At 49.1% G+C, this 26,941-nt stretch overlaps 1 protein-coding gene across 1 annotated transcript; it reads left to right on the top strand.

Moving 5' to 3' along the window:
* The first annotated feature begins 1,581 nt into the window (after nucleotides 1–1,581).
* LOC144095439 (endothelin-converting enzyme 2-like) lies at nucleotides 1,582–22,576 on the top strand. Its single transcript, XM_077629179.1, has 4 exons — nucleotides 1,582–1,940; nucleotides 12,760–13,956; nucleotides 16,721–16,834; nucleotides 20,504–22,576. Exons 1-4 carry the CDS (start codon nucleotides 1,587–1,589, stop codon nucleotides 22,574–22,576), a joined length of 3,738 nt encoding a protein of 1,245 aa, XP_077485305.1. The 5' UTR covers nucleotides 1,582–1,586.
* The last annotated feature ends 4,365 nt before the right edge of the window (nucleotides 22,577–26,941 follow it).

Genomic DNA, 26,941 nt, shown 5'->3' with positions numbered 1-26,941 from the left:
ACAGACAATGTGCTACCACTGATGTGGGACGCTGCGCTTTGCAGGTGAAGCTTAAGAAGGCAGTTCGCGGAACGAACGAGGGGCGACAACTTCGTCTCAAGTATCTGGCTGACTACTTGCCTCTGAAGTTTCCTCGCGGCTTCTGAACGCAAAGCGCAGGTTAGAGCGGCACCCGCATCTTCGACTTACTGTTGCAGGCTCATTCCCTTTATTTTCCTCGTGCTGAACGCCATGTAATTGTATCTATAATGCTATGACATTTCATAGAAGATCAGCGTAACTATTTTGGGCGCCAGTGTTTCTCCCATGTTAAATAAGCACACACGGCCACTGCTTAACTGTATGCTATGGCTTCTTTATTAATGTTGTGTGTGTTTGTTGCCTTCTTGTTTCGGAGCTCAGAGGATTTCGGTACTTCTCAAAAATTCTCAGACCCCTGCAGTTCAAAGCCAGTCAGCGTGTGCCATATATCTAGGTGCAGTGCATTTTAAACGTGATTTTCCGCGCACCAACGCTGAGGAAAGCAAAAGCGCACCCTAGCTTTCCCTCGGAATAGAGGATATAATTCAGCTACCAGTCTCTCCAACTTTTCTGTCGTGAATCTTTTGCAAGCTTTCCGTCAAGTGCACTTAACAGATCGTTACTTTTATTTATTTGGCTCCACCATTTCGTGTGCATCTAAATACTGTTTATATGCGAGTAAGGGCAATACTTTTTTTTTTCGAAATTTTGGCGGAATGCGGCCTCTCCCATGTCTCTGCAATTAATCTTGTACTTTGCCAGCTGCGCCCACCGTATGCCCGCAAAATTCTTAATCTCATGCGCCCACCTAACTTTCTGCCACCGCCACTACGCTTGCCTTCTCTTGGAATCCACTCCATTACCATTAAAGTCCAGCGGTTATCTTGCATTCGCATTACATGCCCTACTCAAGCCCATTTCTTCCTCTTGGTTTTGACTAGGATGTCATTAGCCCGCGTTTGTTCCCTCGCCCACTCTGCCCACTTCCGGTCTCTTAACGTTACACCTTTTATTTTTCTTTCCATAGCTCGCCGCACTATCCTTAACTTAAGCTTAACTCTTTTCGCTAACCTCCACGTTTCTCGTCCATAGGTGATTACCGATAAGATACGGCTGTTTGACAATAACGTCTGGGGACACAGCACGCCATGCATTCAAACACGTGGAGCACAAGACCTGAAGTGCTGCTCTTTGAGTTGTCAGATTGGCAAAACTGGCAAAATTTCAGACTGGAAGAATGGACGTGTCAACGTGAAGCACAACTGAAAATGATGCTGAACTGCGTGGACAAATCTTTTAGACCCTCAGAGATAGCACACACATGCAGAGCGATGCATACTGGAAAATGATACTAATGACAGAAGAAGGGAGGTGTCGTCATATGAGAGGTTCTCAGAGAATGCGTGCTCGCTTTTAGGGCAGTTTATTTCAGTGGAAGTTTACTATATTTTTCTTATCATCGGCTCCCAAGTCGGGGCGAGCAGCCCATATACGAGTGCGGCCCTTAGCCGCATATATGCGGCAGCTGCTAGCCAGCATTCGTAAACGTGCGCGCCCAGGTCGTCATGTCCAAACCAAGCGCCAGTCAGGGCCACGGCGGGAAGCAGCGCCATAGCACTGGACCAGAGGACGCCAGCGCGAAGTCTGCTTTGCTACCACCCACGTCTTCGCGGACCATCACGGCCTCCAAGGCGGCGGACGCTAACAGCCCCGGCGCCTACAAATCCCGCAAGAAGGCACACCCGAAAGAGGCCGCTGGCCAGCATGCGGCCGGATCTGCCGCGTCACCGGCAGCAAGGGCCTCAGCGGGAGGACATGAACGGCGGCCTGGTGAGCCAGTCCAGCTGGACACGGCGGTACCGGCTGCGGCAGATCATCCCCCTTCACCGTCAGCCAAAACAGCGGGTTTACAGCCGAAGGTGCGGCCTTTCTTGATTTGGTTTTAATAAGCGTGTGCCATGTTCAAATAGTAGTTGTACCTAATTCTTGGTTCCTAAATCAGGTGTGGAACTCTACAGATCCGCCACGTTAGAGCACCTGCAAGCCGATTTGGTTCCCTCGTTATATGCAAATGAACCGAAGAGACTTAAGCACTAAAGCAGGTTGTACAGTGGGCTTCGTTTTAATTCCTAACATTAATGGTCCAGTGCGGAAATCATTTATTACGTGCTTGGTGCTATTCATGGCGCGCTTTCCACTGCGATCATTGAGAATTCAGTTCGTCTGTCGGTGTGCACCGTGTGCGTGCCTCTTCGAGACCCCATGCTGGCAATATTGAAATTTATTGCACAAGGCTTTTCTACTAAAGCACTTCTGGTCCAGCAAAGCTACAGTATATTGACATAATGGACCAGTGCGGAAATCAGTTCTTACGTGTTTGGTGCTATTCATGGCGTGCTTTCCACTGGGATCATTTAGAATTCCGTTCGTCTATCGATGTGCACCGCGTGCCTCTTCGAGAACTCATGCTGCCAATATTCAAGTTTATTGCACAAGGCTTCTCTACTAAAGCACTTCTGGTCCAGTAAAGCTACATTATAAATATTGACACTCTGGCAGTGAATGTGATCAACTGGAATGTGTTTTTATGTCCAAGTAAGAAACGAAACAATTCGTGACTGACAGAAGAGAAGTAAAGACGGAGAGTTCAGTCCCGTAGTCCTTATTTCCTATGTAGCGTCACACGGTTGCATGCATGACTTCTTGCCAAATGTACGTACAGTCTTGTTAACTTCTGAAGAGCAAGGTACTTCGTTCTAAGGCTACCCTTACAATGAAGTACGTTTCAAAATCAGGTTTTTCCTTTTGGAAAAACGTGATCTTTAAACGTAGAAAAAGTAGATGTGTCCAGCTCAATAAGCATGGCTGCCGTTAGGCAGCCCAAAGGCCGTGTAATACAGGTATCCTGAGAGTGAAAAACGCTTACTCTTACACGTCCATGGTGAGTGTGTGGAAGTGCAATTACTGCTAGGTTTTTACTACCGAAAAACATAGACACTGGTCTGGATCAAAAAGCACGTTCTGGAAACGGCCCGACATAGCCGTGAGGTTAATACTTTGTAATACCTCGATGTTTTCAGGAAAGAAATAAGGCAATGCTGTTCGGAGTGGCACGCAAGATATATAATGTTCTTTCGCTTATTATATCAATCATGAATACATCAGTCCCCAAGCACACGTAAAAATGCACCCTGCAGCACCTATCCTGCACGGGGGGGGGGCACAAAAAAATCTAGGATGCGTGAGCAACAGACGAAGCCGATAGCCCTATTAGCCGCCGTATCAAGACATCACTGTCAAACTCACGTTCTTTAATCTTTGGTATTTAAAGGATATAATCGGTGGGTTGGGTGCCATCTGCCACGGTGAAAAGTGTGATGACATCACAAGGTCACGTGACTTCTCTCGACCAATCAACAAATTCGGTTATACACGCCACCATTTTTTCGGAATGTATAGACTCTAATGCTATTGCTCTGAAACATGACTGCGAAACGCGCACTCGCAGATCACGAGCATCGTTACAAGATTCACGTTTCAAGCGAACGTGTATGCGCCTTTGACAGAGCGCCTCAGTGTTGCCAGATCAATCGCTGAGGCAGCTGCCTCGTTACTTTATTTACAGCGCTTTCGGAACGAATGTATCTGAGGCTGACTCATGGCAACATGATGTTGTATCTGGTTTCTTGTTTAAGTGCCTGCAGGCATTACATATTGAAGAACCTTTCCTCATTCCGAAAGAGTGGTTTAGTTTCTTCGGACAAAGGGAAACGATGGCCTTGGTTTCCAGCATACACGTGTGGAACCCATTTTATGTCATCCCTCATGAAGGCTCTTGTAAAGCATGAATGGCATGCGTTTCTGATTTGGTGTGGTGCGGAAGATGGCAGCTTCCGCTTTCTTCCGCACAACTCCGCGTAAATCGGGCATTTTCATGGCAGCTGGCACAACAGTTCCTACGCAGTATCTTTTAGCCACATCACACAACGCATGCGAAAAACGTTCTTCTATCGGCCTCAAAAGTTTAAGGGATGGGATGCATGTTCTAAAAAAATATTGTTTTACGCTACTTTGAGGCACAGCCACATGGCCATTTGAGCTGATGGAGCATGCTCAATCCCCCACGCACATTCAGACATTTCAGGGCATTTGGCTCGCGTGACTGCTAGGAAATATTTTTTTCCCTCATCCCGTAGAGTTTTCTGGACGATAGTATGTCAGACAGAACAACGGGCGTTTAGTTGGCAGGCAAGAGCTGCTTCTTGGCATGACAACCTTTCACCTAACGACGAAAAATCTTTAGAGGTCTAATACTGGTTATATTGACCAGATAGAGCACACTTTTCAGTTTAGCCGCTTGCACTAGAAAATTACACATGTTGCAAGAGCCGAGCGCACTCTGTCGGAAGCCTACACTTACACAAGAAACCAGATACAACAGTTTGCCTCGACTCAGCCTCAGACAGAGTCGCTCAGGAAGATGTGTCTTGGTTGGGCGTTCAGACCGAGAAAAATATACCTAAAGGACGCAGCGGTTTGCAGTGCGAAATTGGTCAATCTAGATTTTCTTCTGAGATGGTTTGAGGCTGACTAGAGGTGTCTTGTTAAAGTGCGTGTAGGCTTTACACACAAGAAACCTTATTCTCATTCCGAATTCTGACAGAGTGCTTCAGCTTCAACAGACAAGGAACACGATGGTCTCAATGGTTTTCAACATAGACACGGAAAAGCTGTTTTATGCCATCCTTTAGGATGGCCTCATGGAAATCGTGAAGGCAGGTATTTTTTATTTCAGTGATGAAGTGCATTTTTCTATCCATTGTGGCATTCCTTTGAAGACGTTTTCAGGATTGATCTTGTTTTACTTGAAGTTTAAAGTCCCGTTTCTTTCATGCAGCCTTTGCAGTCACGAAAGAGCCTCTGTGCCCGCAAAAGCCTGTCATTTGTATCCGTTCATGTGTCGCACCTGCTTTTTCTGACATTTTTCTCAGCCAAAATGATAGAACCACTGAACCAGGTCTCAACGTGGTGTCTTCGAAAATACTCCTGTAGGCACATGAATTGTTAGGTTTTCAGTTTGTGATCGTGTCATCCACTCTGTGGTTGATATTTTTGTAAGACTGGACACGGGCTTTAGAATCTTCAGAGGCTGGCGCTCAACGAAGAAGACGACGAGAAGCGCCGAACACACCGAAGCTCGAGCGCCGAACGCTCGGTCGCTCGTGCGTGCTCTGGACTGAACGCAGACTCTGTTCTGTGCCTCGACGGTTCGGCTGGTTGTTCGTGACTCTGTGCTTATTACTGTGCTGTGCTCTTATTAGTGTGGTGTGCTGTGTGTGCTGTATTAATAGTGTGCTGTGTTCTTATTACAAGTGGTGGAGGTGTCAACGATCCCTCGCCCTGCAGCTTCGCACCCGCGCATTGACGACCACCTCTGCAATGACTGAGACCGTCACCCAAACCGCTTCACCGCTTCCGTCGGCTTGTCTTCTGTTCCGGCGCCGCGCGGCAGCGTGACCCGACCATCTTCAGCGGCACAGATGACACGGATCTGGAGGATTGGTTGGCCTCCTACGAACGCGTAAGCGCATACAACAAGTGGGACGATAGCGTCAAGCTCACCAACGTTATCTTTTATCTGAGCGACGTAGCCAATCTCTGGTTTCGAAACCACGAGGCTGACATCTCAAGCTGGGCAGTTCTAAAAACCAGTCTGACAGAACTCTTTGGCCGTCCCGCCATGCGAAAGCTTCGCGCCGAGCAACGCTTGCGAAGTCGGGCCCAGTAAACCGGTGAAAACTTCACCAGTTATATAGAAGATGTCGTCGACCTCTGAAAGCGTGTCAACCCTTCTATGAGCGAGGCCCACAAGATCGGACACATTATGAAAGGCATTGAGGATGATTCCTTCCAGATGCTCGTCGCCAAAGATCCCTAGACTGTCTCCGGTGTCATCGGCTACTGCCAAAGCTTCGATGAGCTGCGCAAACAACGCCTTTCTACCCGGCGTGCAGGCGTACAGGAGGCCGCACTTTGCAGCTTGGCTCTGCCAGGGGACGGGGCTCTGGACCAACAGTCGCTCCTCCAGAGCATCCAGCAGTTTGTACGTGAGGAAGTCGCACGCCAGCTATCTTTGTCTACCTGCCCGCCTACGCCTGCGCCGTCGCTCACTCCCAACCTATAGCGTGTTATTGAGGAGCAGGTCGCTGAAGTCCTGCCACCTCCTTCTCAGCCACCCCTGATCGCGGCTCCTCTTACGTACGCCGATGCCGTTGTGCGGTCGCGGCCCTCACCTGCTGCCCCTGTCTACAGGCCACCTACCCGGCAGTTAGAACCCCAGCGACCTGCAACCCCACCTTACCGTCCGGTTGCCCGCCCCCGATCACAGCCGCAGCCACTCAACCCCTGGCGCACACAAGACAACCGCCCTATTTGCTACGCCTGTGGCGTCACTGGTCACGTTGCTCGTTTGTGTCGCAGTCGTGACCACCGTCCCTGCGATTATAGGCGTGAGCCGACGTACGACCTTCCGCCGTCGTCCTCGCCTGCGTCACACTTGCCGCCTCCGGATTCTTCTTCTCCTAGTTACCATCCCCGCTCCCACCGCTCGCCGTCTCCTGGCCGTCGTTCTCGTTCCCCAATGCTCCGTCGCCAACCCGCCGTCCACGCGGAAAAATAACCACCGCAGTTCCGGAGGCAAGAACTGCGTCACCAGCGGCTCACTCAAGACCTGTTTCTGCGCCTGCCAATATTACCGTTTTCGTTGAAGGAGTCGCCGTCTAAGCACTTGTTGACACTGGCGCAGCCGTTTCGGTTCTCAGTCACACCCTCTGTCGCAGACTCAAAAAAGTGACGACGCCCCTTCCTCCCGTTTCTCTCCGGACGGCCAGCGCTCAGGACATTCGACCGTTAGCCGCCTGGACCGCCCGCCTGCTCATCGGGAACGTTCCCTACACAATCGAGTTCATCGTCCTCGCCAGCTCCTCTCACGACGTTGTCCTTGGCTGGGACTTCCTCTTCTCACATCACGCCGTTATTGATTGCGCCCGTGCTCAGCTTGACTTGTCTCCCTACAGTGACGCCCCCTCGGACGTAACCGGTGCTGCTGCCGCTACTGTGGTCGTCTCGGAGGACACAGACGTTCCACCTTTCTCTTCAGTGCTGGTGCCTCTTTCTTGTGCTGCGCTCTCAGATGCAACAGTGACTTATACCCCCTCTTTACGATGCGCTGACCAGAAGTCGGTTTTTCTGCCTCATGCTGTGCTGACAATTGTTCGTGGCTCCAGCGCTATTTATGTGGCCAACCCGTTCTCCTGCCCTACCACTTTACTCCGTGGCCAATCGCTTGGTAGCGTTACCGTTCTCGATCCCGCCTCCGCATACCCCCTCGTCGATAGCGCGGCCGGCCTTCACGTCAGCGCCATTACGCCTGTTCCCATCACGAATCAGTCGTCTGTAGATATTTTTCACCGTTCCGTCGACGCCGCCCTGACGTGTACCCAACGAGACCAGCTTGTAGCCGTTCTGCAGCGTTTTCAAGCTTCGTTTGACTACCAGCAACCTTCCTTGGGCCGCACCACCACCGTTACCCACTGTATTGACACTGGAACCCATGCCCCTTTGCGCCAACGTCCGTACCGCGTGTCAGCCGCTGAGCGCAGCATCATTGACGCCCAGGTGACCGACATGCTCCAGCGTCACGTGATACAACCGTCGCACAGCCCGTGGGCATCGCCAGTGGTTCTGGTCAAGAAAAAAGACGGTTCCATCCGTTTCTGCGTGGACTACCGTCGTCTGAATAAGATTACACGCAAGGACGTTTACCCTCTCCCCCGACGGAACTCCGACGGAACTCCACACCGATGCCAGTGGCGTCGGCCTCGGTGCCGTACTCGCTCAACGCAAGCAAGGCTTTGACGAATACGTTGTCGCTTACGATAGCCGGACACTCAAAAAAGCTGAAGCCAACTATTTTGTCCCCGAGAAGGAGTGTTTAGCCATCCTTTGGGCGATCGTCAAATTTCGCCCCTACCTGTATGGGCGCCCTTTTGACGTTGTCACCGATCACCACGCCCTCTGCTGGCTGTCCTCTTTGAAAGATCCCTCTGGCCGACTGGCGCGATGGGCTCTGCGACTCCAAGAATACGACATTCGCTTTATCTATCGTTCCGGCCGCAAACATGCCGATGCTGATGCCATCTCACGTTCCCCTGTACCATCTGAGGCAGCGCCTTGTATATCCGCCCTGTCTTCTTTCAAGTTTGAGTTCGCTGATATGGCTTCCGAGCAACGCAAAGACCCGTGGGTCACTTGCATTTTTGATCTCCTATCTGGCCAATCGTCTAGACCTCCTTCCCGTGCTCTCCGTCGTCAGTCCCATCATTTCGCCATCCGAGACGAGCTCCTTTACCGCCGCAACTATCTCCCGGATGGTCGCAAGTGGCTTCTCGTCATTCCGACACATCAGCGCTCCTTCATTTGCTCTTCCTACCACAATGATCCCCAGTGTGCCCATGCCGGATTCTTGAAGACTTTCACCCGTCTACGACAGCGGTACTACTGGCGTGGGATGGCCCGTTACGTCCGCCTGTTCATTCATTCCTGCACCGCATGCCAGCGACGAAAACATCCACCTCGCCAACCCGCCGCTCCTATGCAGCCGCTGCCTTGCCCAGTACAGCCCTTCGAGCGTGTTAGCATCGACCTCTACGGCCCTCTTCCCAGCACATCAACCGGGAACCGCTGGATCATCGTTGCCATCGACCACCTTACACGTTACGCTGAAACATCGCCTTTACCATCCGCTACAGCCCATGACATTGCATCCTTCATTCTTCATCGCATCATTCTTCGCCATTGTGCGCCCAAAGAGCTGCTCAGTGATAGAGGTCTGGCCTTCCTCTCAGAAGTTGTAGAAGCTCTCCTTCAGGAATGCAACGTTGTTCACCGCACCAGCTCCGCCTACCATCCCCAGACAAACGGCATGGTTGAGCGTTTTAATCGCACCCTCGGCGACATGCTGGCCATGTATGTTGCTTCCGACCATTGTAACTGGTACCGCGTTCTCCCTTTTGTCACATACGCTTACAACTCCGCTGCTCAAGCCACCACCGGATTCTCTCCGTACTTTCTCCTGTACGGCCGTGAGCCTTCTTGCACAATGGACACCATTCTACCTTACCGCCCTGATGCTTCCGAATTTACAACTCTTTCTCATGCCGCAACTTATGCCGAAGAATGCCGACAGCTTGCCCGGTCCTTCACTTCTCAGGCCCAGCAGCAGCAGAAAAGCACCCGTGATCCCCCTGCACTTCCTCCCGCTTACCTTCCTGACTCTTTGGTCTGGCTCTGGGTACCCTCCTCAGGTCCCGCTCTTTCCTCCAAACTAGTTAGCAAGTGCCAGGGACCCTACCGTATTCTTCAGCAGACATCCCCCGTCAATTACCTCATCGAACCCCTTACGCCATCCCCTGATCATCGCCGCCGAGGCCGCGAAATTGTCCACACGACCCGCCTCAAACCTTACTACGACCCCGCCGTCGTCACATCGCCCTAGGCCGCCAGGATGGTGCCCTTTCGCCCGGGGGGAATTGTAAGACTGGACACGGGCTTTAGAATCTTCAGAGGCTGGCGCTCAACGAAGAAGACGACGAGAAGCGCCGAACATTGCGAAGCTCGAGCGCCGAACACCTCGAAGCTCGAGCGCCGAACGCTCGGTCGCTCGTGCGCGCTCTGGACTGAACGCGGTCTCTGTTCTGTGCCTGGACGGTTCGGCTGGTTGTTCGTGACGCTGTGCTTATTACTGTGCTGTGCTCTTATTACTGTGCTGTGCTGTGGTGTGCTGTGTGTGCTGTATTAGTAGTGTGCTGTGTTACATTACATTTAAGATTACATTTTAAAGTTTTTCAGAAAGTCAGGACACGGTCTTATCCTCACTACTGGACTGTCGCGTAATAATTGCCTACAGGTTCTGAACTTACTGCTTCATTTTGATACCCGACACGTACACTGGCGCTACAACCCTACGTCGGCCACACCATTATTTCACTTCCATTTCGGCCACTCAAAGTCGTAAAGAAATGCAATCATTTTAACCTGTCTGCGCTTCGTTCTCCAAAAGTTATATAAGGAGCGCATGTGAGTCTGCTTGAGCTGCACAGAGAATTATGCAGGTTATGCGTAAATATTATAAGTAGCAGATTTGAAGAGCTTTCGCGTTGTGTGAACGGGTGTGACGCTATGAGGCTACTGGAACACATCGACAAAAAGCCTGTTAGCAGTGCTAAAACAGGATACTACTGGTTCCACATCTTGGTTACAGCGCGCTACTATACAAGCAGAAAAGCTTGATGCTTTGGCTTCAAGGAGTAGACGTACTCAATATTTGGCTGCATGTTGTAATGCGTCATCATTAGGGCGTGTTACGGAGAAAATGAAGCCCTAGGTGAAGCCATGGGAATGAAGCCCTGAAGCGCTGCCCGTCGGATTGTGGGAAAACTGCCCCCCCCCCCCCCCCCCCCCATGACAGGTGGAAGTTCAATTAATGACTGGTCGTTAAAGGTTGCGGCAGCACCTGTCATCTCAGGGCAGTGGCGTACTGCGGCAGGAGTGGTATGAGGCCTCCCATGGATGTATGAATGTAAAGTAAATAATGACCGACATCGCGGCGTTAAAAGAAGATGACGAGGAAGAAGCCAAGAACGAAAAATGAAATAAATTTAAGCGAAATCGGTGCTTGGTCAATAAGTGTAGCTGATAAGGGCGTTCGCTCACATATTATTATCGCATATCGCCCAAGCTAGCGCCATTGAGTTTCTTTTCCTTTGGAATGGTGCGCGAGAAGATAGCGTGCATAAGTCACGACGTGGGATTCACCTACGCCAGCTAAATGAATTATGATTTTTTTTCGTGCATTTTCTGTTTCAACCAGAAAAGCCTGATTGGTGCACGATTGCTTGTATTGCGGTCATTTTGCTGGCACACATTTGCTCTGTCGTGTGTTACATTATGCTCATTGGAAGTTCTCTTCATAGACATTGTATAAGTTTTAATCATATTTTTATTTTATTTTCGTTTCCTGTACTCGCGTTTCGCTGCTGTATATTTATGGTTTGGTTTGGTTTATGGGGGTTTAACGTCCCAAAGCGACTCAGGCTATGAGAGACGCCGTAGTGAAGGGCTCCAGGAATTTTGACCGCCTGGGGTTCTTTAACGTGCACTGACATCGCACAGTACACGGGCCTCCAGAATTTCGCCTCCATCGAAATTCGACCGCCGCGGCCGGGATCGAGCCCGCGTCTTTCGGGCCAGCAGCCGAGCGCTATAACCACTCAGCCACCGCGGTGGCTTTTTATATTTCTGCTAATTACAGTGAATGGCTTCGCTGTCTGCCAGGTACTGCCGGTCAAGCCATCAATGGCTTTGGCAGGCCTGAATATATGTGCTGTTTTTTGTTGCATAATAATAAAGTATTATTATTGTTAAGACCGAACGATGGCTATGTCGTAAGAGACGGTTTTGGTGATGTAAGTCATGCAAAAACTGCAATATCATCACTCCTTATCCATTATGTGTGATTCCAACTGCGCAAGCTTCCGTCCTGGTTGGTGTGAATTAAAACGAAGAAAGCAGCTACCATACTGTAGTTATCTTATGCCCCACGTGAACCTCATGTCGTCTGTTAGCATTACAGCGATAACATTAGGGACAGAATAAGAGAGAAAAAAAATCAATTATAAATTATTCACCGCTTGTAGGAGCAAGCCACGTGGCTGTCCATTTTTTCAAATGTGCTACACATCATTCCAAATACAGAACACAAAGCTAAAATTTGGTGCCTCTACGTCTTCAAGTACATCGCTTTTGCATCGGTGGCATAATTTAATCGGTTTTACATTGGGACGGTTACGTCTGCTGTAGTGAAAACGCCCAGTTTACTTGCAAGAAATCACAAGCTTTAGAAAGTGCAAAGCGCTGCAACATTAAACATGAATAACGATTTGTTCCGTGTGGCACATTAAGTAGCGTATAAAGTAGCCCTTTCACCGGAGATTACTATGTCAGTCAAACTGGTCACTGCTACTGCTAAAATTTCTGGTTATTTGATAATTAGAACTATCGTAGAACGTGTTTTCCTATTCATATAAACAATATTCTAAATGCAAATGTCGCTAGCTTTTCGGCGAAACTGTGGTGCTTGGCAAGAAACGCGACCAGCGCACGACGAAAGTAGTAGAATCTTATCTCATAGTCAACGTAGAGGTAGCTGCGTGAGCGATGTCTCTAGGAAAAAATAAATGCATCCATATCTTGAAACAGCCGTCAGCTATATGTATCCATGCTGGAATCATTTATGGCTTTTGTCATTTATGTTTTTCTTCTAACCTATATTACACATTTCTTTTTGTAGCCGGATTTTTTCGTGTCTTCTCATGCTATTTTATGCGTTACATTTGCTGCCTTCTCAATAAAGAAACTAGTTGTGAGGCATCGCTCGTGTGCGCAATCATTTCTTCCTTCCTTGTGTGTTCGCACTGGTTTCTAACTATGAAGCCACTCCAGTACCCTCAGTTCAGCAACCTGTTGAAGTTCGATACAGTTTCCTTTTAAAGTTACGGTTTACTCTTTGTAGACGTCAGATTCTAAACTGGACACTCAAATAAAGCGATGCCTTCAATTTCGATTTCAAGTTTTTACAAATTATCGTAAGATCTTACATGCAAATGCACGTGTGCTCAGGTGACAAGTCCGAAAGCCAGTGGAAAGCATGGACATGGAGACAAGCGTCCCCTCCAGCACCGACGCTCGACCAAGCCAGAACCCGCCGCAAAGTCCCCGCTTGCAGCTACTTACCCAAGGTCAACGACATCCCCTAGATCACGCAAGGACCTTTCAGCCGCCGCAGATGCTACCGCAAAGTCCCATCCGAGTGGAACCTCGCTGCTGCCTACGTCAGGCGCCAAGGCCCCCGAATGTCTTCCGCTCCCTGGCTCCGAAGCAGTTCCACTGCCCGGTGGCGCATCTGCAATTCCGAACGTAGGCTCGGCAGCCTCCAGAGGCCTTTCGCCCATTACCTCGGCCGCGGTGACCCCGCTCAGTGGAGCCTCTCCAATAGGCACCGTAGCCTGCCAGGGCCTACCGGTCGCCAGTGCTACCGCACGGTTTCCTCCAGATATCGCGGCTGTAACGCATATGGCAGACATAAAAGTGCCAGCGGACCTTTTGTCCATTTTATCGGTCAGGGCGTCCCCGGCCGGTTCCTCGTCTCCTATCCCCAGCGTAGCCTCCAAGGGAGCCGCAATACTCCATCCAGTCCGCAAGTCCCTCGTTGCCAAGGCAGATCCTGTAGCACCCGAAGGCCTTTCTCCCATCTCAGCCGCGGTGTCCCCGTTCAGTGGCGCATCCCCAATAAGCACCGAAGCCTGCGAGGACCTTCCAGACCCCAATACTACTGCAAATGCAGCTCCCGGCGACATGCCTGCGACGCTTCCTGCAGGGACTGAACCGCACGAAGAAATTTTGCCCGCTATTTCCTCAGCGTTGTCCCCGCTCGGTGGCGCATCTCCAATCCCTTCCGCAGCCGGCGAGGTACTTTCAGCCGCCAACGCTGATGCGAATATTCCTCCGAGCGACACGACTCTGGCTCCTGCGGCAGGCCATGAAGCTCACGAAGGTCTTTCGCCCATTATCTCTGCAGCGGTGTCCCCGCTCGGTGGAGCGTCTCCGACCCCCACCGTAGCCGGCCAGGACCTTTCGACCACCAACGCTGCCGCTCACGTTCAGCAGCAAACGAGCGCAGAGGACGTCACTGGAGAACAAGTGCACAAGCAGCTTACATCCAGTCAACCAGTTCCACTGCAACAGACAGCCATAGACAGCACAGGGGCGTGCGTAGATTCTCCGCCGACAGTCGTCCCTGCTGCCGAGCCGGATAAGGTAGCCCATTTCGTTTCACTAGTCTTCTAGCATACATATAGTGCTCTTGGAGGCGTAGGTGAAAGGTTTGCTTCTGAATTAACAATACAGTTAATGGTAGTAGTAAGGTACTCGAGGAAAATTCTACTCTTAAGTGTCCTTGAAGCAAGTGTGGGTGTTTGCCTCTACAATGCCGATCGAGTGAGTAGTCGCGCGCTCGTAGCTGTGATCGTGACAGACGAGTACAAAATACTGAAGGCTTTCGTTAGTTCCCGGGAGCGGTAAAAAGGATTAAATGCCTGCTAAGGATGTACAGGTACTAAATTGTTTATTCCCTGTTTTCTTTGTTCTGAGGATATGTGAGGCAGTTCTTACCAGGAGTTCAGGACAAGCGCTTCTGGTTCCTTTGGGTGCCACAACGTGGCGCATGCGTCTGAGCATACAAAAGCAGCACTTTGACTTCATCCGTGACGTCATAAAGGGAAATTGACTGAGTGGCTACAGAACAGCACGTGGCAGGCTGCTAGGCCTTGTGGCCCTGGCTGAACGCTGTCCCGAATTCCTGGCAATGAGTATATATAGACCAGCACGTGTTATTCTCCTACGGACGAAAATAAATTATAATGGACATTTTTGACTCATGCTCTTTCTGTTCAGGTTTCAATAACTGAACGATGGCTGTGAAGTAAAAATATAGTATAGGCCATGTGAGGAATGAAAAAGCTGCATCGTCGTTAAAAAGTCAGTGCAGTGCTGATGCCAGCCTGCCTCAAAAGCCAGAACGACAACAAATGAAGGTGGGATTATATCATTTTCTCAAACCTCCGGTTGCCCGCCGAGGTGGCTCAGTGGTTAAGGCGCTCGTCTACTTAGCCGGAGTGCCCGGATTCGATCCCGACCGCGGCGGCCGCGTTTCGATGGAGGCAAAACGCAAAAGGCGCCCGTGTGCTGTGCTATGTCAGTGCACGTTAAAGATCCCCAGGTGGTCGAAATTATTCCACAGACCTCCACTGCGGCACCTCTTTTTCTTCTTTCACTCCCAACGTCCTCCCTTCCCTTACGGTGCGGTTCCTGTGCCCACCGATATATGTGGTACAGTTACTGCGTCATTTCCTTTCCTCAAAAACCAATTTTAATTTTAACCTCCGGTTACCTTACTAAACTTTGACGTCTAAACTATCGTTTGGCTGTTGAAACCTAAATTGTTTGAGGGAGTCTATACCCATGTCTCACTGATCATCACGAAGAAGAAAACACTAGGCCAGAATCTGATGTCTATACCCCTTTATCATATTGAAGGAAAACATAGTTTAGTAAGGGGTAAAAGCTTAACAAAGCGCGTTAGCGTAGTCTTCGTTGAAAACTGCGTCATTTGCACAGTGCTGTGCACATTATTTATTATTTATTTACAGAATACCTGCGCCTCCCGTGTGCATTATCGCAGGGGAGACAGTTTTAGGTGACATTGTCAAGAGTCACCTCAATGCCCGCTGGTTGGCTTATCACACTCGTTCTGCAAGCGTTACCTCATCGCACTTCTGAAGCCTACTGATCGCGTACTGGCGATGAAACACGACGGCTGATGGTGTGCTTTCCCCTGTGTGTCCTGTGTTTAGCCTCTTCGACTTTTAGACAGGGAACCACAACTGGCTTTTTCTAAAGAAACAAAAGACTAACGGCTGCCGTGCGGACGCTTTCAAAAAACTATTTAAATCCATTAGTTAACTGCAAGACTAAGGAGCCTAAATGGTTTTAGACCGCGTGTTGTAGAAAAGAAAGGGTTCTAGGCTCAAATTTTACGCGAAAGCAGTTGGAGGCCAGCGCACCGGTTCTATAGTTGCAGAAATCGGCATGCAGAGCTTGGAGTTCGGCTTCTTGGTTCATCACGTATAAAATATGGCGCTGAAAAGTGAAAAAATGAAACAACGCGAGTGCTTGAGTCTGTTTCTAAGCTTTGTTTGTTTCAACACGACTCGTGTACTATGCCTGAGGCACCATCGTAACACAAGTGGCATGTAATGCCCTCTCGGTGCCTACCACATGTACCGGGTCGACCACGTCGAGCACGTGGAAGTTGGAGACAGCACGAAACACCACCTGCACGTCTCTCTACTCCAGCGCCACTTAGCTTTGATGCGCGGACGAGTCGAAGGCACTGGCGCTCCGCGGAGCGCGGCCACGCGCTCGTGTGTTCACCATAAGAGTGGTGCACCCTGTACACCTGATAGGCACGGACAGTGAATTACATGACAATTGTGGACAGTCATGGACAGTCGTGGACCCACCAGGCATGGCGAAGCCATGACGAAACGCTACCGATGGCGCCATGCAGCTTTGAAAAAATGAACCGATAATGACAAACACCGCCATGAGAAAAGACACAAGCGCTTCGTAGGCGGACAGGGGGACAAGCTGCACCTAGTTGTGCCATTTTCATGGTTCGTATCCTAGTGATGTCAACTACCATAAATATTTGTTTTGCGCCTGTCGCTTAGTTTAGCCTATCTACTTATATCAGCGTTATCGCCGCAGAGTCACTCGACTCAAAAGGACCCCTATATGGACCACTGTGTATCTTATCATTGGTTCGTGTTCTCACAACTGCATGAAGCCACAAGGAGTTTTTGGTTGTCACTTTCTCACTTGTAGGTTGCCTCCGTAACATGCTTCCCGTATCTTGTTCCAAGAAAGCGTGCAGGATTAAATTTAAGCCCTCAGTCCGTCGTTGCGAGGAAACTGCGTTTCCACGCTCGCAGCATTGATGTCGTTGAATTTGGGTTTCCAGGAAGAAAACCGTTCCCCCAACACCGGCGCTGATATGGCAGCCTCACCGGACTACAAGAAACGAAAGGAAATTGCACAGAACGTGTTGGCAGAACTCGCGGACCTCGATAAAATTGTGAGTACATTGTGCTATTTACAACTGCAATGGAGCCGAGTCGGAAGAGCTTGCAGTTGAACAAGCAGTAACGTAAACATGCGAAAACTGAACCTTGTTTGCAGTCGCTAATGAACGACAGCTAGAGCGAGCAGAGTGACTTCATTGTCGGAGACCCATATAGCTCGCGGCTGTTCAGCCTCCGCCTGTCTGTATGAAAAGTCTAGGCGAGCATTAGGAATAAGTATAGCGTGCAGGGTGACGTGATCGTGGACGAATGATAGCTTGCAGCTGACCAGGCAATTGCCTCATTACGGTCAACGAAATAACAAGCCGAGAAAAAAAAAGTTTGGAATATGAGTCGAGCTGTAGTAAAGGGCTCCGGATCAACTTTGACCAGCCGAGGTGCTGTAGCCGAGGCATAAACCTCAGAACACGCAGGCTTTCACCGCGATTTCGGCGAACGTTTAAAAGGTATATACAGCATGCCCCTCCAAAATGTCAAAGTAGCCGCTGTATAAGTTTGAAGCGCAAACAGCACGACGCACGAAAAACAATCACGCAACACAGGCTCTATCTCGGTTTTCCGTCCGTTCTTCGCCTTGATTCCCCGTTCTTCGTGCATTCATTTTTGCGCTAGAGTCGTAAGTGGTGGATTTCAGACCTGCCCAAGTATCCACCGCTTGACCATAGTTGCCCGTAATCTCAGAAAATCGACCACAACGAAGGGGGAATAGCTCGCCAATGTGCAGATAATTGCCTGTTAACACGGCAACTCGGCGAGCGCTGGAATGCGTTTGTCCCTAATCACACCGCGGACGGAGGGGAGATTGTGCTAGAAAAACTAGCCACCCTGTATACTCAATGCCTTATGACCTTGACCGTGCCGGAAGCTTGCAAGAACGCAAGCATTTCCTTAATTCATAAGAAAGCAGACGCCAAGGACTTGAGAAATCACGAAACAGTCAGCTTACTGTCCATTGCCTACAAGGTATTTACTGAGGTAATCGCTAATAGTCAAGCCAACCTCTCGACTAGGACGTCATTAACCCGCGTTTATTCCCTCACCCACTCTGCCCGCTTCCATTGGTGGATAGGGGTCGCATAAGGAACGGTTGTTACGTCACCTCTGCGATGCCCCCAGGAGCCACCCGGAGTGCAGAATAATTGGAGGCCCTTCTGCGGCAGCATACCGCGTCTTCGCCCCAGGTTAAGTAATTAAGGCAAATAGAAGTAGCTGCATTCCCTTAGGTTTGGTCGTCACTGGATATAATAGGTATAGACATCGTACTGTTCATATTCCGTCGCTGGGATTTTGAGCTTAAGCAGCGCCTCAAATTGGATAAGAAAGAACCCCGTAATCGCCGACCCTCTGCGCCGCTCAGCGATATTACACGTTCATACAAGTTCTGGAGTATAGCATGTCAGGCCAACAACCATGCAGACCTCTCCTGTTTCATCAAAGTCCCTCCCTCTCATTCGAGTACACCACCTGGCACTCTCTCGGCTTCTACAGCATTCGTGGATTCTATTCCCAGACGGCGCTGCGAATGCCTTTCGATAAAAGCGAAAGGCAAAAGCCTTCGTGTGTCGGCTTTTCGCTACACTTTCAAGGAGTTCACTGTACGGAGTACTGTACGACGGTTCGTCCTTGCAGCCGACAGTGTAGTTCTGGTGCGTAAAAGCGCATTGACTTTGGTACACATATTTTCAGCTCGTGCAGGGGCCCAAATTTGTTTCGGCGCCATGTTCTAGTAGCGTTTAACGCCGCCGTAACCTATTTTGTTGCACAAGATAAACGCTATCCGAGGAAAACGATCTGTATTCTTCCCATTTATTTTAGGGCAGGCTCAGGTACACTTTTCTCAATAAGAAGCCGCCATGGTTATGGCGCTCGGCTGCTGACCGTAAAGACGCAGGTTCGATCCCGGCCGCGGAGGTCGAATTTCGATGGAGGCGAAATTATAGAGACCCATGTACTGTGCGACGTCAGTGCACGTTAAAGAACCCCAGGCGGTCGAAATTATCCGGAGCCCTCCACTACGGCGTCCCTCATAGCGCGAGTCACCCGAAAACTGAACCGTAAGCCAAACTTTTTCTCAACAAGCAATAGAAATAGCGGCCACATGTTTATATGATTTTGTCGCTGATTTATGCTGTTTCTACTGAACAAAAGCTCTGCAACGCCATTAGAACACTTTTTTTTTTCTCGAGGACTGTGTTAAAAGTCCGCTTTCGGTATCGTCACTCTACAAAATCAAAACATAGTGCGTGCCTAATTTTGGTTCAGTACATTCCCAGTGATCATATAATGTGCAGGCAATTTTTCTTGGCCTTCTGTCTCGTAAAGTTTTGAATAATAGCAGTAGCGTTGCAACAAAAAAGCCTTGTTTTAGCATGCATTAGTTAAAAGTAAAAATTAACGTCACTGCGAAGTATTCTCCCTGCCAACATTTTCTCACTCATTTATTTTGTTTCAGGGTCACCATTCAAGTCATCTTTGCCTTTCATTACCAGTCGTTTAGCTTCCTAGACTTGTTTGTGACTTGTTTTGCTGCTCGATTAGCAGAGAAAACTGGACGCCGGTCAACTTCTATCAGCTAGCGGAGACTGTTACGGCCTCATGTCAGTATCAAGGCCTCTTGAATCTCGACTCTTTGCTGCCGCCGTTGAATGTTATGACAGCGTCTAATGTTGGCATCCCTAGCGCCTCCAGTAGTAAAGAGAGATTTTTGGAGCCTAGAGCTCTAATTTTGTTGTCAGATGTGTTTTTACTTTAAATGAACTAAATAACTTTCTGGTCAGTCATGGAATTGGGCTTCAATTGGCAGGTGAGACATTTACTGCTCAAAAAACGTAGTCTGGCCGCTTGTTACCTCCTTTACAACACTATTCTTCAAGGGGAAGTACAACGCGCAGCAAGAAGTCAAGTATTCCAAAATGTACGCACTTTTAGAAATGCAACAAGGAAAAAATATTATTTTTTGGATTTTTGGCTTACTTCGTCCCCATTAACTGAAAACAGTGCAGCAAGCTATGGAAAGGAAAATGATGGGGGTAATGTTGAGGCAGGAAGAGTGCAGGGAACAAACGCGAGTTAATAATATCCCAGCTAAAAACAAAAACTCGGCTTTAATACGGCGCACAATGCGAAATGGTAATTACCGATGGTCCCATGGGGAAACGGAGTGGATCACAAGATAAGGCAGAACTCAGCTTGCGGAGTCAGGTGGACAGATGAATTTAGTATGCCCGCCGGAATGAAATGGCGGCAGCTGGCGCCAGACAGGGTAAATTGGTGGTCACTGAGGAGGCGCCTGAGTCCTGTGGTAGACAGAGTCAGGCTGGTGATGATTACTATGAGGTTGATAGCCAAAGCTGGCAAGAATGAACGACGACATAATTACAGGGGTCGTCAGTAGATAGCGGTGTACGATTTCGGCTATGCACGATTGTTCTTTCCAGATATTCTGCCGCCATGTTCTTTCTTTTTTTACCGTCACAATAAGTTGAATATAGATTGAATACTTTCCCTGTAGAAGAAAGTGTTCTACTGAAGATTTTTTTTTTCAAAACACATGTACTTATTTCGCTTGGCAGAGCAGAGCTGTTTCTGGAAACTATAGCAGCACCATTTCCGGAGTTTCTGCGCTGCCCTTTCAACAGTGTTGGGGCGATATTTCTCCTCAGGTGAAAACACCATCTCCAGTCAGCGACGCCTTGCAAGAAAAGAAAAGGCTTCCCCTGACCAATGCCGAAATCGCCGTCGCGTGCCTCGGAGCCTTAGCCATCCTTTCCTTCGCATGCTTCCTTGTACTCGTCCCAAGACCACGTGGCATCGACTACAGATTGTGCAGCACTGAAGACTGCCACCGGCATGCCGCGCTTCTCACCGCACGCATCAACTGGCAGCTGGATCCCTGCGAGGACTTCGAGGCATTTGTCTGCTCCGCGTGGGAGCCCTCGAAAGAGTACCGCGACATGTCTTCCTCTGTCTTAGACGAGCTGCGGTTCGCATGGTACGAACGCTTCGCGGACACACTAAGAAAGGGTTCACTCAAGCTCTCTACCGGAAGCAAGCCGTTGGCCATGTACGAGATGTGCCGGAACAATTTCCCTTACAACGAGTCGCAGATAGCGCTGGTCCACAGCATCTTGAAAAGCGTCGGGTTAGCCTGGCCTGAACCACCCCAGACGCTGCAGCCGCCGCTTGGCTTGCTCGTGGGCATCGGTTACCAATGGCAGTGGCCATTCTGGTTTACTGTGAACATGCTGCAGCCAACCTCCTCTGGAAGGCGGCGATTATTGGTCAGACAAGGCCTCACTCTGCCGATAACGTGGACTCACCACCGGTCAGTCGCTGGACATTACATCGAATACTGGAAGCAGTTCCTTGCCCTGCTCTACCCAGACAGCGCCACTCGACCACCGGTAGACGAAACGGCCATCAATGAGATCCGCGCGTTGGAAGCAGACGTGGTCAACACGCTGATTGCCGCCACCAAGTCTTCGGGCAGACGCCCCGCGGCGTTCTCCTTCAAAGAGATCGGTACTCATGTACTCAATGCTTCTGCCACCGAATGGGTCAACGGTTTCCAGTACGGTATGGGGCTCCGTCCAGAGCTCACCGCCAATGACAAGATTCTTGCCCACGACGTCTTTTTCCTCCAGACAGTCGGCAAGCTGATGGCGAAGTACAGCCAGCGGCAGCTGAACAAACATTTATCGTGGCTCATTGTGCAGCACTTTGGTACTTGCACTGACTACTCCCTCCTCGTGGGGTACACCGGCAGCAAGGGGCGCGCCGCACGGTACCTCCCGGCGTACTGCGCTTTCCATGTGGAAGGCTCGTTCAAGGTCCTCGTATCCTCACTCGCTTATTTCGTCCGTTTCTCGGCGCGAGACCGAGAGACCATCGACAGCGGCTTCAAAAGCCTTGTTTTGGCGGCCGTGGAGCGGATCAACAGCTCGAGTTGGTTGGACGACGAGAGCAAGTTCCACGCAAGCCAGAAACTCTCATCAGTGAAGAATACTCTATGGCCTCCGGAGTCTCTTCTCAGTGACGACCGGCTGCAAACGCTTTTCGCAGGATTTCCGCAGAAAGAGCCGTCATACGCCCACTACTTATTCAATGCACGAGAGGCAGGAGCCAGGATAAGGAGGACTCCCGAATACGACGAGGCTTTGATGCTGCCGGACAACCATTACCCGTACTACGCCAGCTATGAGGACTTCACCAACTCCGTAGAGCTGGCGATGGGCGCTGCCACCGCACCGGTGTTCTACAGCAACGGTACCAGGGCTATGCTCTACGGCGGCCTCTTCTTCCTTATGGCCATGCAAATGATGAAGGCTATAGACAGCTTAGGCATCACGTTGACTTACAACGGGACCGCAAACCAAGACATTATCCTTTCCACTCTTGATATGCGAGAGTTTAACAACAGGACCAAGTGTCATCACGGCGAGAAAGAGGAGGACATCTTTCCTGAGGTGCCTGCCTTGGAGGTAGCCTACGCTGCGCTCAAGGAGTCGCACCTCGGGGGCGAGGACGAACCCTTAGCGCTTGGCGAAGACCTGCCGGAGGACAGAGTCTTCTTCATGACGCTCTGCTACCTGTCATGCGCCCGTCCGGGCTACGAGAGCACCGTCAGGGCGGACTGCAACAAGATCGTTCGGAATTCTGAAACGTTCGCCCGTGTATACAGCTGTCCTAAAGGAGCCAAGATGAACCCCGAGACAAAATGCCCATTTTTCACTTGATTTAACCTGCGATTAAATTCACCGTGGACCATCTTTGTAAGCTACATTTTTGTTCCTCAAGAGAAGTGCAAGTCTAACCTGTCCCATTACGACCCAATAGTGCGTCCTATTTGTGGTGTGGATATAACAATGCTGGCGCTGTGAGCCTGCTGCGCAATGCGCGGTTCGGATGCCGCTTTGCTTTGAACTTTTGCGTCGGTTCTTCAGATTATTTCTTTGTTCTCATTACGTACATATGTACGTTGTTCTTTCTTGGCTTCTCCCATGTTCTTGTCGTATATCGTTTTCAGCGTATGTGTTTGTCGTCCATTGGAACCTGTGTGAAACTAAACGATAATCTTTTTTGTGCGCTTCGAAATGTGAGCCAGTGTTTGACACAACCTGGTTGATCTGTTATTCCGCGAAACTTATCCTTCTGCAGACTGGCGCAGTACCTCGCATGGCTGTCGACCAGCTTCGTACGCGATAAGCCTTATGCGCTGATTTGATTGCTAAATTATGTTGCCATGTTTCAAGGATGCAGCGTGTCTATCTTGTGTAGAAGCATATCACTTGGCTCACTGCATACAACCGAGCTCTGATGAGCACGGCCTCAATGCTGTTTTGTGTATGACGACTGCCAGGATTATGAGGACCGTGCGTGGTGAACTGTGACATAGATGGTGCCATTGTGCACCATCGAAAAACCTACTGCTTACCGCGTGTGCATCTTGAGTGCCTGTGTGTGTTGCCGCACGACAAGTGTGAAGGCACGGGAATAAACAGATGTGATGAACTCGTCAACGTGCGAGTTTACATCAATAATGGGTCCACCTAGGGAAGCATCAGCGGGTCTGCGAATACAGAGATGCAGCACCGTGTGTTCCTATATGCGTAATGGCACTGGGACACAAGCAGAGTGCAACAAACTTATACGCTTGCCATCACAAATGACTCGCGGGTCTGGCACTTATATGAAAGAATGCCGACATATCCTTTGACAAATGTGTTGCACACTCTAAACGCACACTTATTTGGGAGTAAAAAGGAGGTAAGCCGTCTTCAAGCGCACTCCTTTTCATAAGAAAGTGTATGCTGGAGGACTACTTACTTTTTTTATTCCTTTCTTTTTAGAATGTATCAGTGCTATTATTACACGACCACGTGAAGCAGGAGATTCACTGTACAACAGAGTACAATAAGTGCTTGTGAAGAATGATTTATGCTGATGTTTAAGAATTCTCATTGATCTACGGCTATAAATATATGTCGAACTTTTGCTTACTCTCAACCGTTTCTGTTCATGGGAATGACAAAACAGGACGCAATAAGCGATTCTTTAATGAGTGTGATTTTGCTGACACAATAAATGCATGGAAAAATGTCTGTATGAAGCGTTACCTTCTCGTCTTGTAAGAAGTTATACTTATTCGTTAGGGGTGGGACATCTTCGTGCTGCTATTGTACATCCATTACAACAGTACTACCCAAATCCTTGGAAGCGAACAAGAGGTACGAATAGATACAATGTAAGGGACTGTCACTGAGGTGCTCCTCGAGATTTGTAAACAAGGACCCTTTAGTGGATGTGGTTCTTATGTTGCCACAATAAATGCATGGAAAGTGTGTTTCTGAAGCGTTACCTTCATCATTATCATCATCATCAGCCTGACTGCACCCACTGCAGGGCAAACGCCTCTCCCCCATGTCTCCCCAATTAACCCTGTCCTTTGCCATCTGCGCCAACCCTATGCCTGAAAACTTCCTAATCTCGTCCGCCCACCTATCCACCTGCCGGCCCCTGCTACGCTTGCCTTCTCTTGGAATTCACTCCTTTACTTAAAGCAGTGCGCTCAAGCCCAGGAGAACAATCCTTGCAAGTCGGAGAATGACTTGCCAGAAAACCTTCAAAATCTTTTCCTTCATGCGCTGTTACCAAGGGAAACAAAGATCACATCACACGTGAAAGCATAGAATCGGAACTGACATGTAGTCTGGAGGAGGCCTGCGTAAGCTCTGCCTCTATTGCCTTTTACGAAAAAGAGCTTGCCTATCTGCACACGCGCATACGATGACCACGGCTCGATCGGCATGCATATAAGTGTGGAAATGTTCTCAATAAAGAATTGTTGGAAGTTCGGACCTGACCGCGGCGGCTGTGTTTTTATGGAGGAAAAACGCTAAGGCGCCCGTGTGCTGTGCGATGTCAGTGCACGTTAAAGATCCCCAGGTGGTCGAAATTATTCCGGAGCCCTCCACTACGGCACCTCCTTCCTTTCTTCTTTCACTCCCTCCTTATTCCTTCCCTTACGGCGCGGTTCAGGTGTCCAACGATATATCGAGACAGATACTGCGCCATTTCCTTTCCCAAAAAAACAATTATTGTTGGAAGTTCGCGCTCGTCCTTGTCTGTATACTCTGTCCCCGTCTTTTGTCTTTTGGCTATCTTTAATTTCTTCCAAATTTTAATCCTTTTAGCCTTTTAAACCCTTTTTTTATTTTTATTGCGCTTCGTGTGACATCGCCTACACGTTTATTTCCTCATTTCCTGCGCGCATTCGTTGTCGTATGCTAAGTAAAAAGCTCAGCGGCTGTTCACGTGCTTTTCACCTCTTCTGCCTATATACAGTAGTGAACAAAGATAAAGTAAGTTTTCGAGTTCACCTCTTCTTTAGCGCACTAAAATTTGCGCGCGAGGATGGTGGGATGACAGACTTTTTACACAACAGCAACCAATGTTTGTCATCGTATTAAACGACAGTTTGTTCCCACAGCAAATTTTTTGAACAGCTGCTTCTGCGCTGCGTGAAGGTATGCCAGCGATGATATGAAAAATGGCTTTTATAATAACCTAATTCATCAATACTATTAGATGGCTCTACGTTACTCCGATGCTTGCTTCGAAGAGCAGGCACACCGGTGCAAAGACCACGCTTTGTACTCAAACTGCTCAAACTCTGAAAGCGCGTTTTGTCTTACGCAGCTCGAAATCACGTTAATCAGCGCAGTCCACCTGTAGTACAGCTAACCCACCACTGTTAAGGCTAGACGCAAGTAGCATGCAGATCCTGAAAGCTGACGGCTGTTACGCGAGTGATGAAATTTGTTTAACGTTGCGAAAGCCTCGGCTGGTCGGCGGAAGCGCCCGGCTGACCATGCCCAACGAATGCTGCCGACGCCGCCTTCGCCCAGTCCGCCATTCTACACGCGCGCATTCCTGCACGCTGCAGCTTGCTGTCGCCCCGATCAGCGGCGATACAATGTGCAGTCCATGTCAACATGGTTTTACTCGTTTCAAGCGCAAATAAATCTCTCTCTAAGCTCTAAGAGTGGAATTAACTGGGCCAGTTGGTTCATGATGCATAAATAACAGCGCGACAGATAGGACATTATCGACTGACTATCGACTGAAAGAAAATTTCATTGCACTGACACAATTTAGGGTCGCGCCCACAGCATAAAAACATAAATACTTTGAAACCAAGCAGCAAGATTCTCCGCGTTCTTAGCAATAAAGGAAACTAATCTCTTTTCTTTCCAAAGTGATAGAAGGTGTGCTCACGCACTTCACTCCTCTTTTATGAATGACATGCGCTTCGAATAATTCGCGCACAAGTTGTTCCTTGTATCTCCTGAGAACTTTGCTTTCGTCAAGATTTGCAGTGCACTTAATTGCAGGCGGCCACGTGTTCAGGCAGATTCTTCCTCGTGCTGTCTTTGATATATCTGCTATGTTCTCGGAGCATATATCGTTTCAACAAAGTCCAGTCCGTCCTATGTAGGATGATCCACATGACAAACTGGAAAAACTTAGCAAAATCGTCAATCGAGAAGAAAAGCCGTCAAAACAGCGCGAAAAGAAACACGAGAGACCTTTCACCGAATGTAAAAAAGAAGTGGTCTACGATGTGCCTGTGTCCTGTAGTAATCTTTCTTATTCGCAATTTTATTGTTTCCCTGTTCGCGAGATTATTTCTTCGCGAAAGCTTGCTGCGCTTATTTCTGAACCGCGCATAAATAATGATAAGTTTTGTTGGACATCTTTTTAATCTAATAAAAACTATGGGCAACAAACGCACACTGTTGATTATAATCGCAGGAATCTTTCGGCGCGAGATGAACAAAAATATATAACGCAGAAAAGGTGTTTTAGAAAAGAAGAGCACGCAGAATGGGCTCTTTCGGGAAGCAGTTTCGTTGCGGTAAATCATATGTATACAGTAAATAGTAACAAACAGATATGAAATTTCAATAATCAAATTGACTTTTTTTATTATAGTGCCTTGGGTTACGCTGAAAATGAAGCAGCAACTAAACATCCAGCTTCTTCCTTCCTTTGAATACGACAAAGCAAAGTCAAACTGCAGAACCGTGGACGTTTCCACT

This window comes from Amblyomma americanum, chromosome 6, assembly GCF_052857255.1.
Source record: "Amblyomma americanum isolate KBUSLIRL-KWMA chromosome 6, ASM5285725v1, whole genome shotgun sequence".
Lineage (NCBI taxonomy): Eukaryota > Metazoa > Arthropoda > Arachnida > Ixodida > Ixodidae > Amblyomma > Amblyomma americanum.
Note: the sequence above shows the minus strand (reverse complement) of the source record. Positions and strands in the feature narration are given on the sequence as shown.

Excerpts from the sequence above, each read along its gene's own strand:
- LOC144095439 (XM_077629179.1), top strand. The coding sequence starts at position 1,587 with ATGTCCAAACCAAGCGCCAGTCAGGGCCACGGCGGGAAGCAGCGCCAT. Across the intron at positions 1,941-12,759 it reads CAGCGGGTTTACAGCCGAAG|GTGACAAGTCCGAAAGCCAG; the intron begins GTGCGGCCTTTC and ends ACGTGTGCTCAG. Across the intron at positions 16,835-20,503 it reads TCGCGGACCTCGATAAAATT|GTGAAAACACCATCTCCAGT; the intron begins GTGAGTACATTG and ends ATTTCTCCTCAG.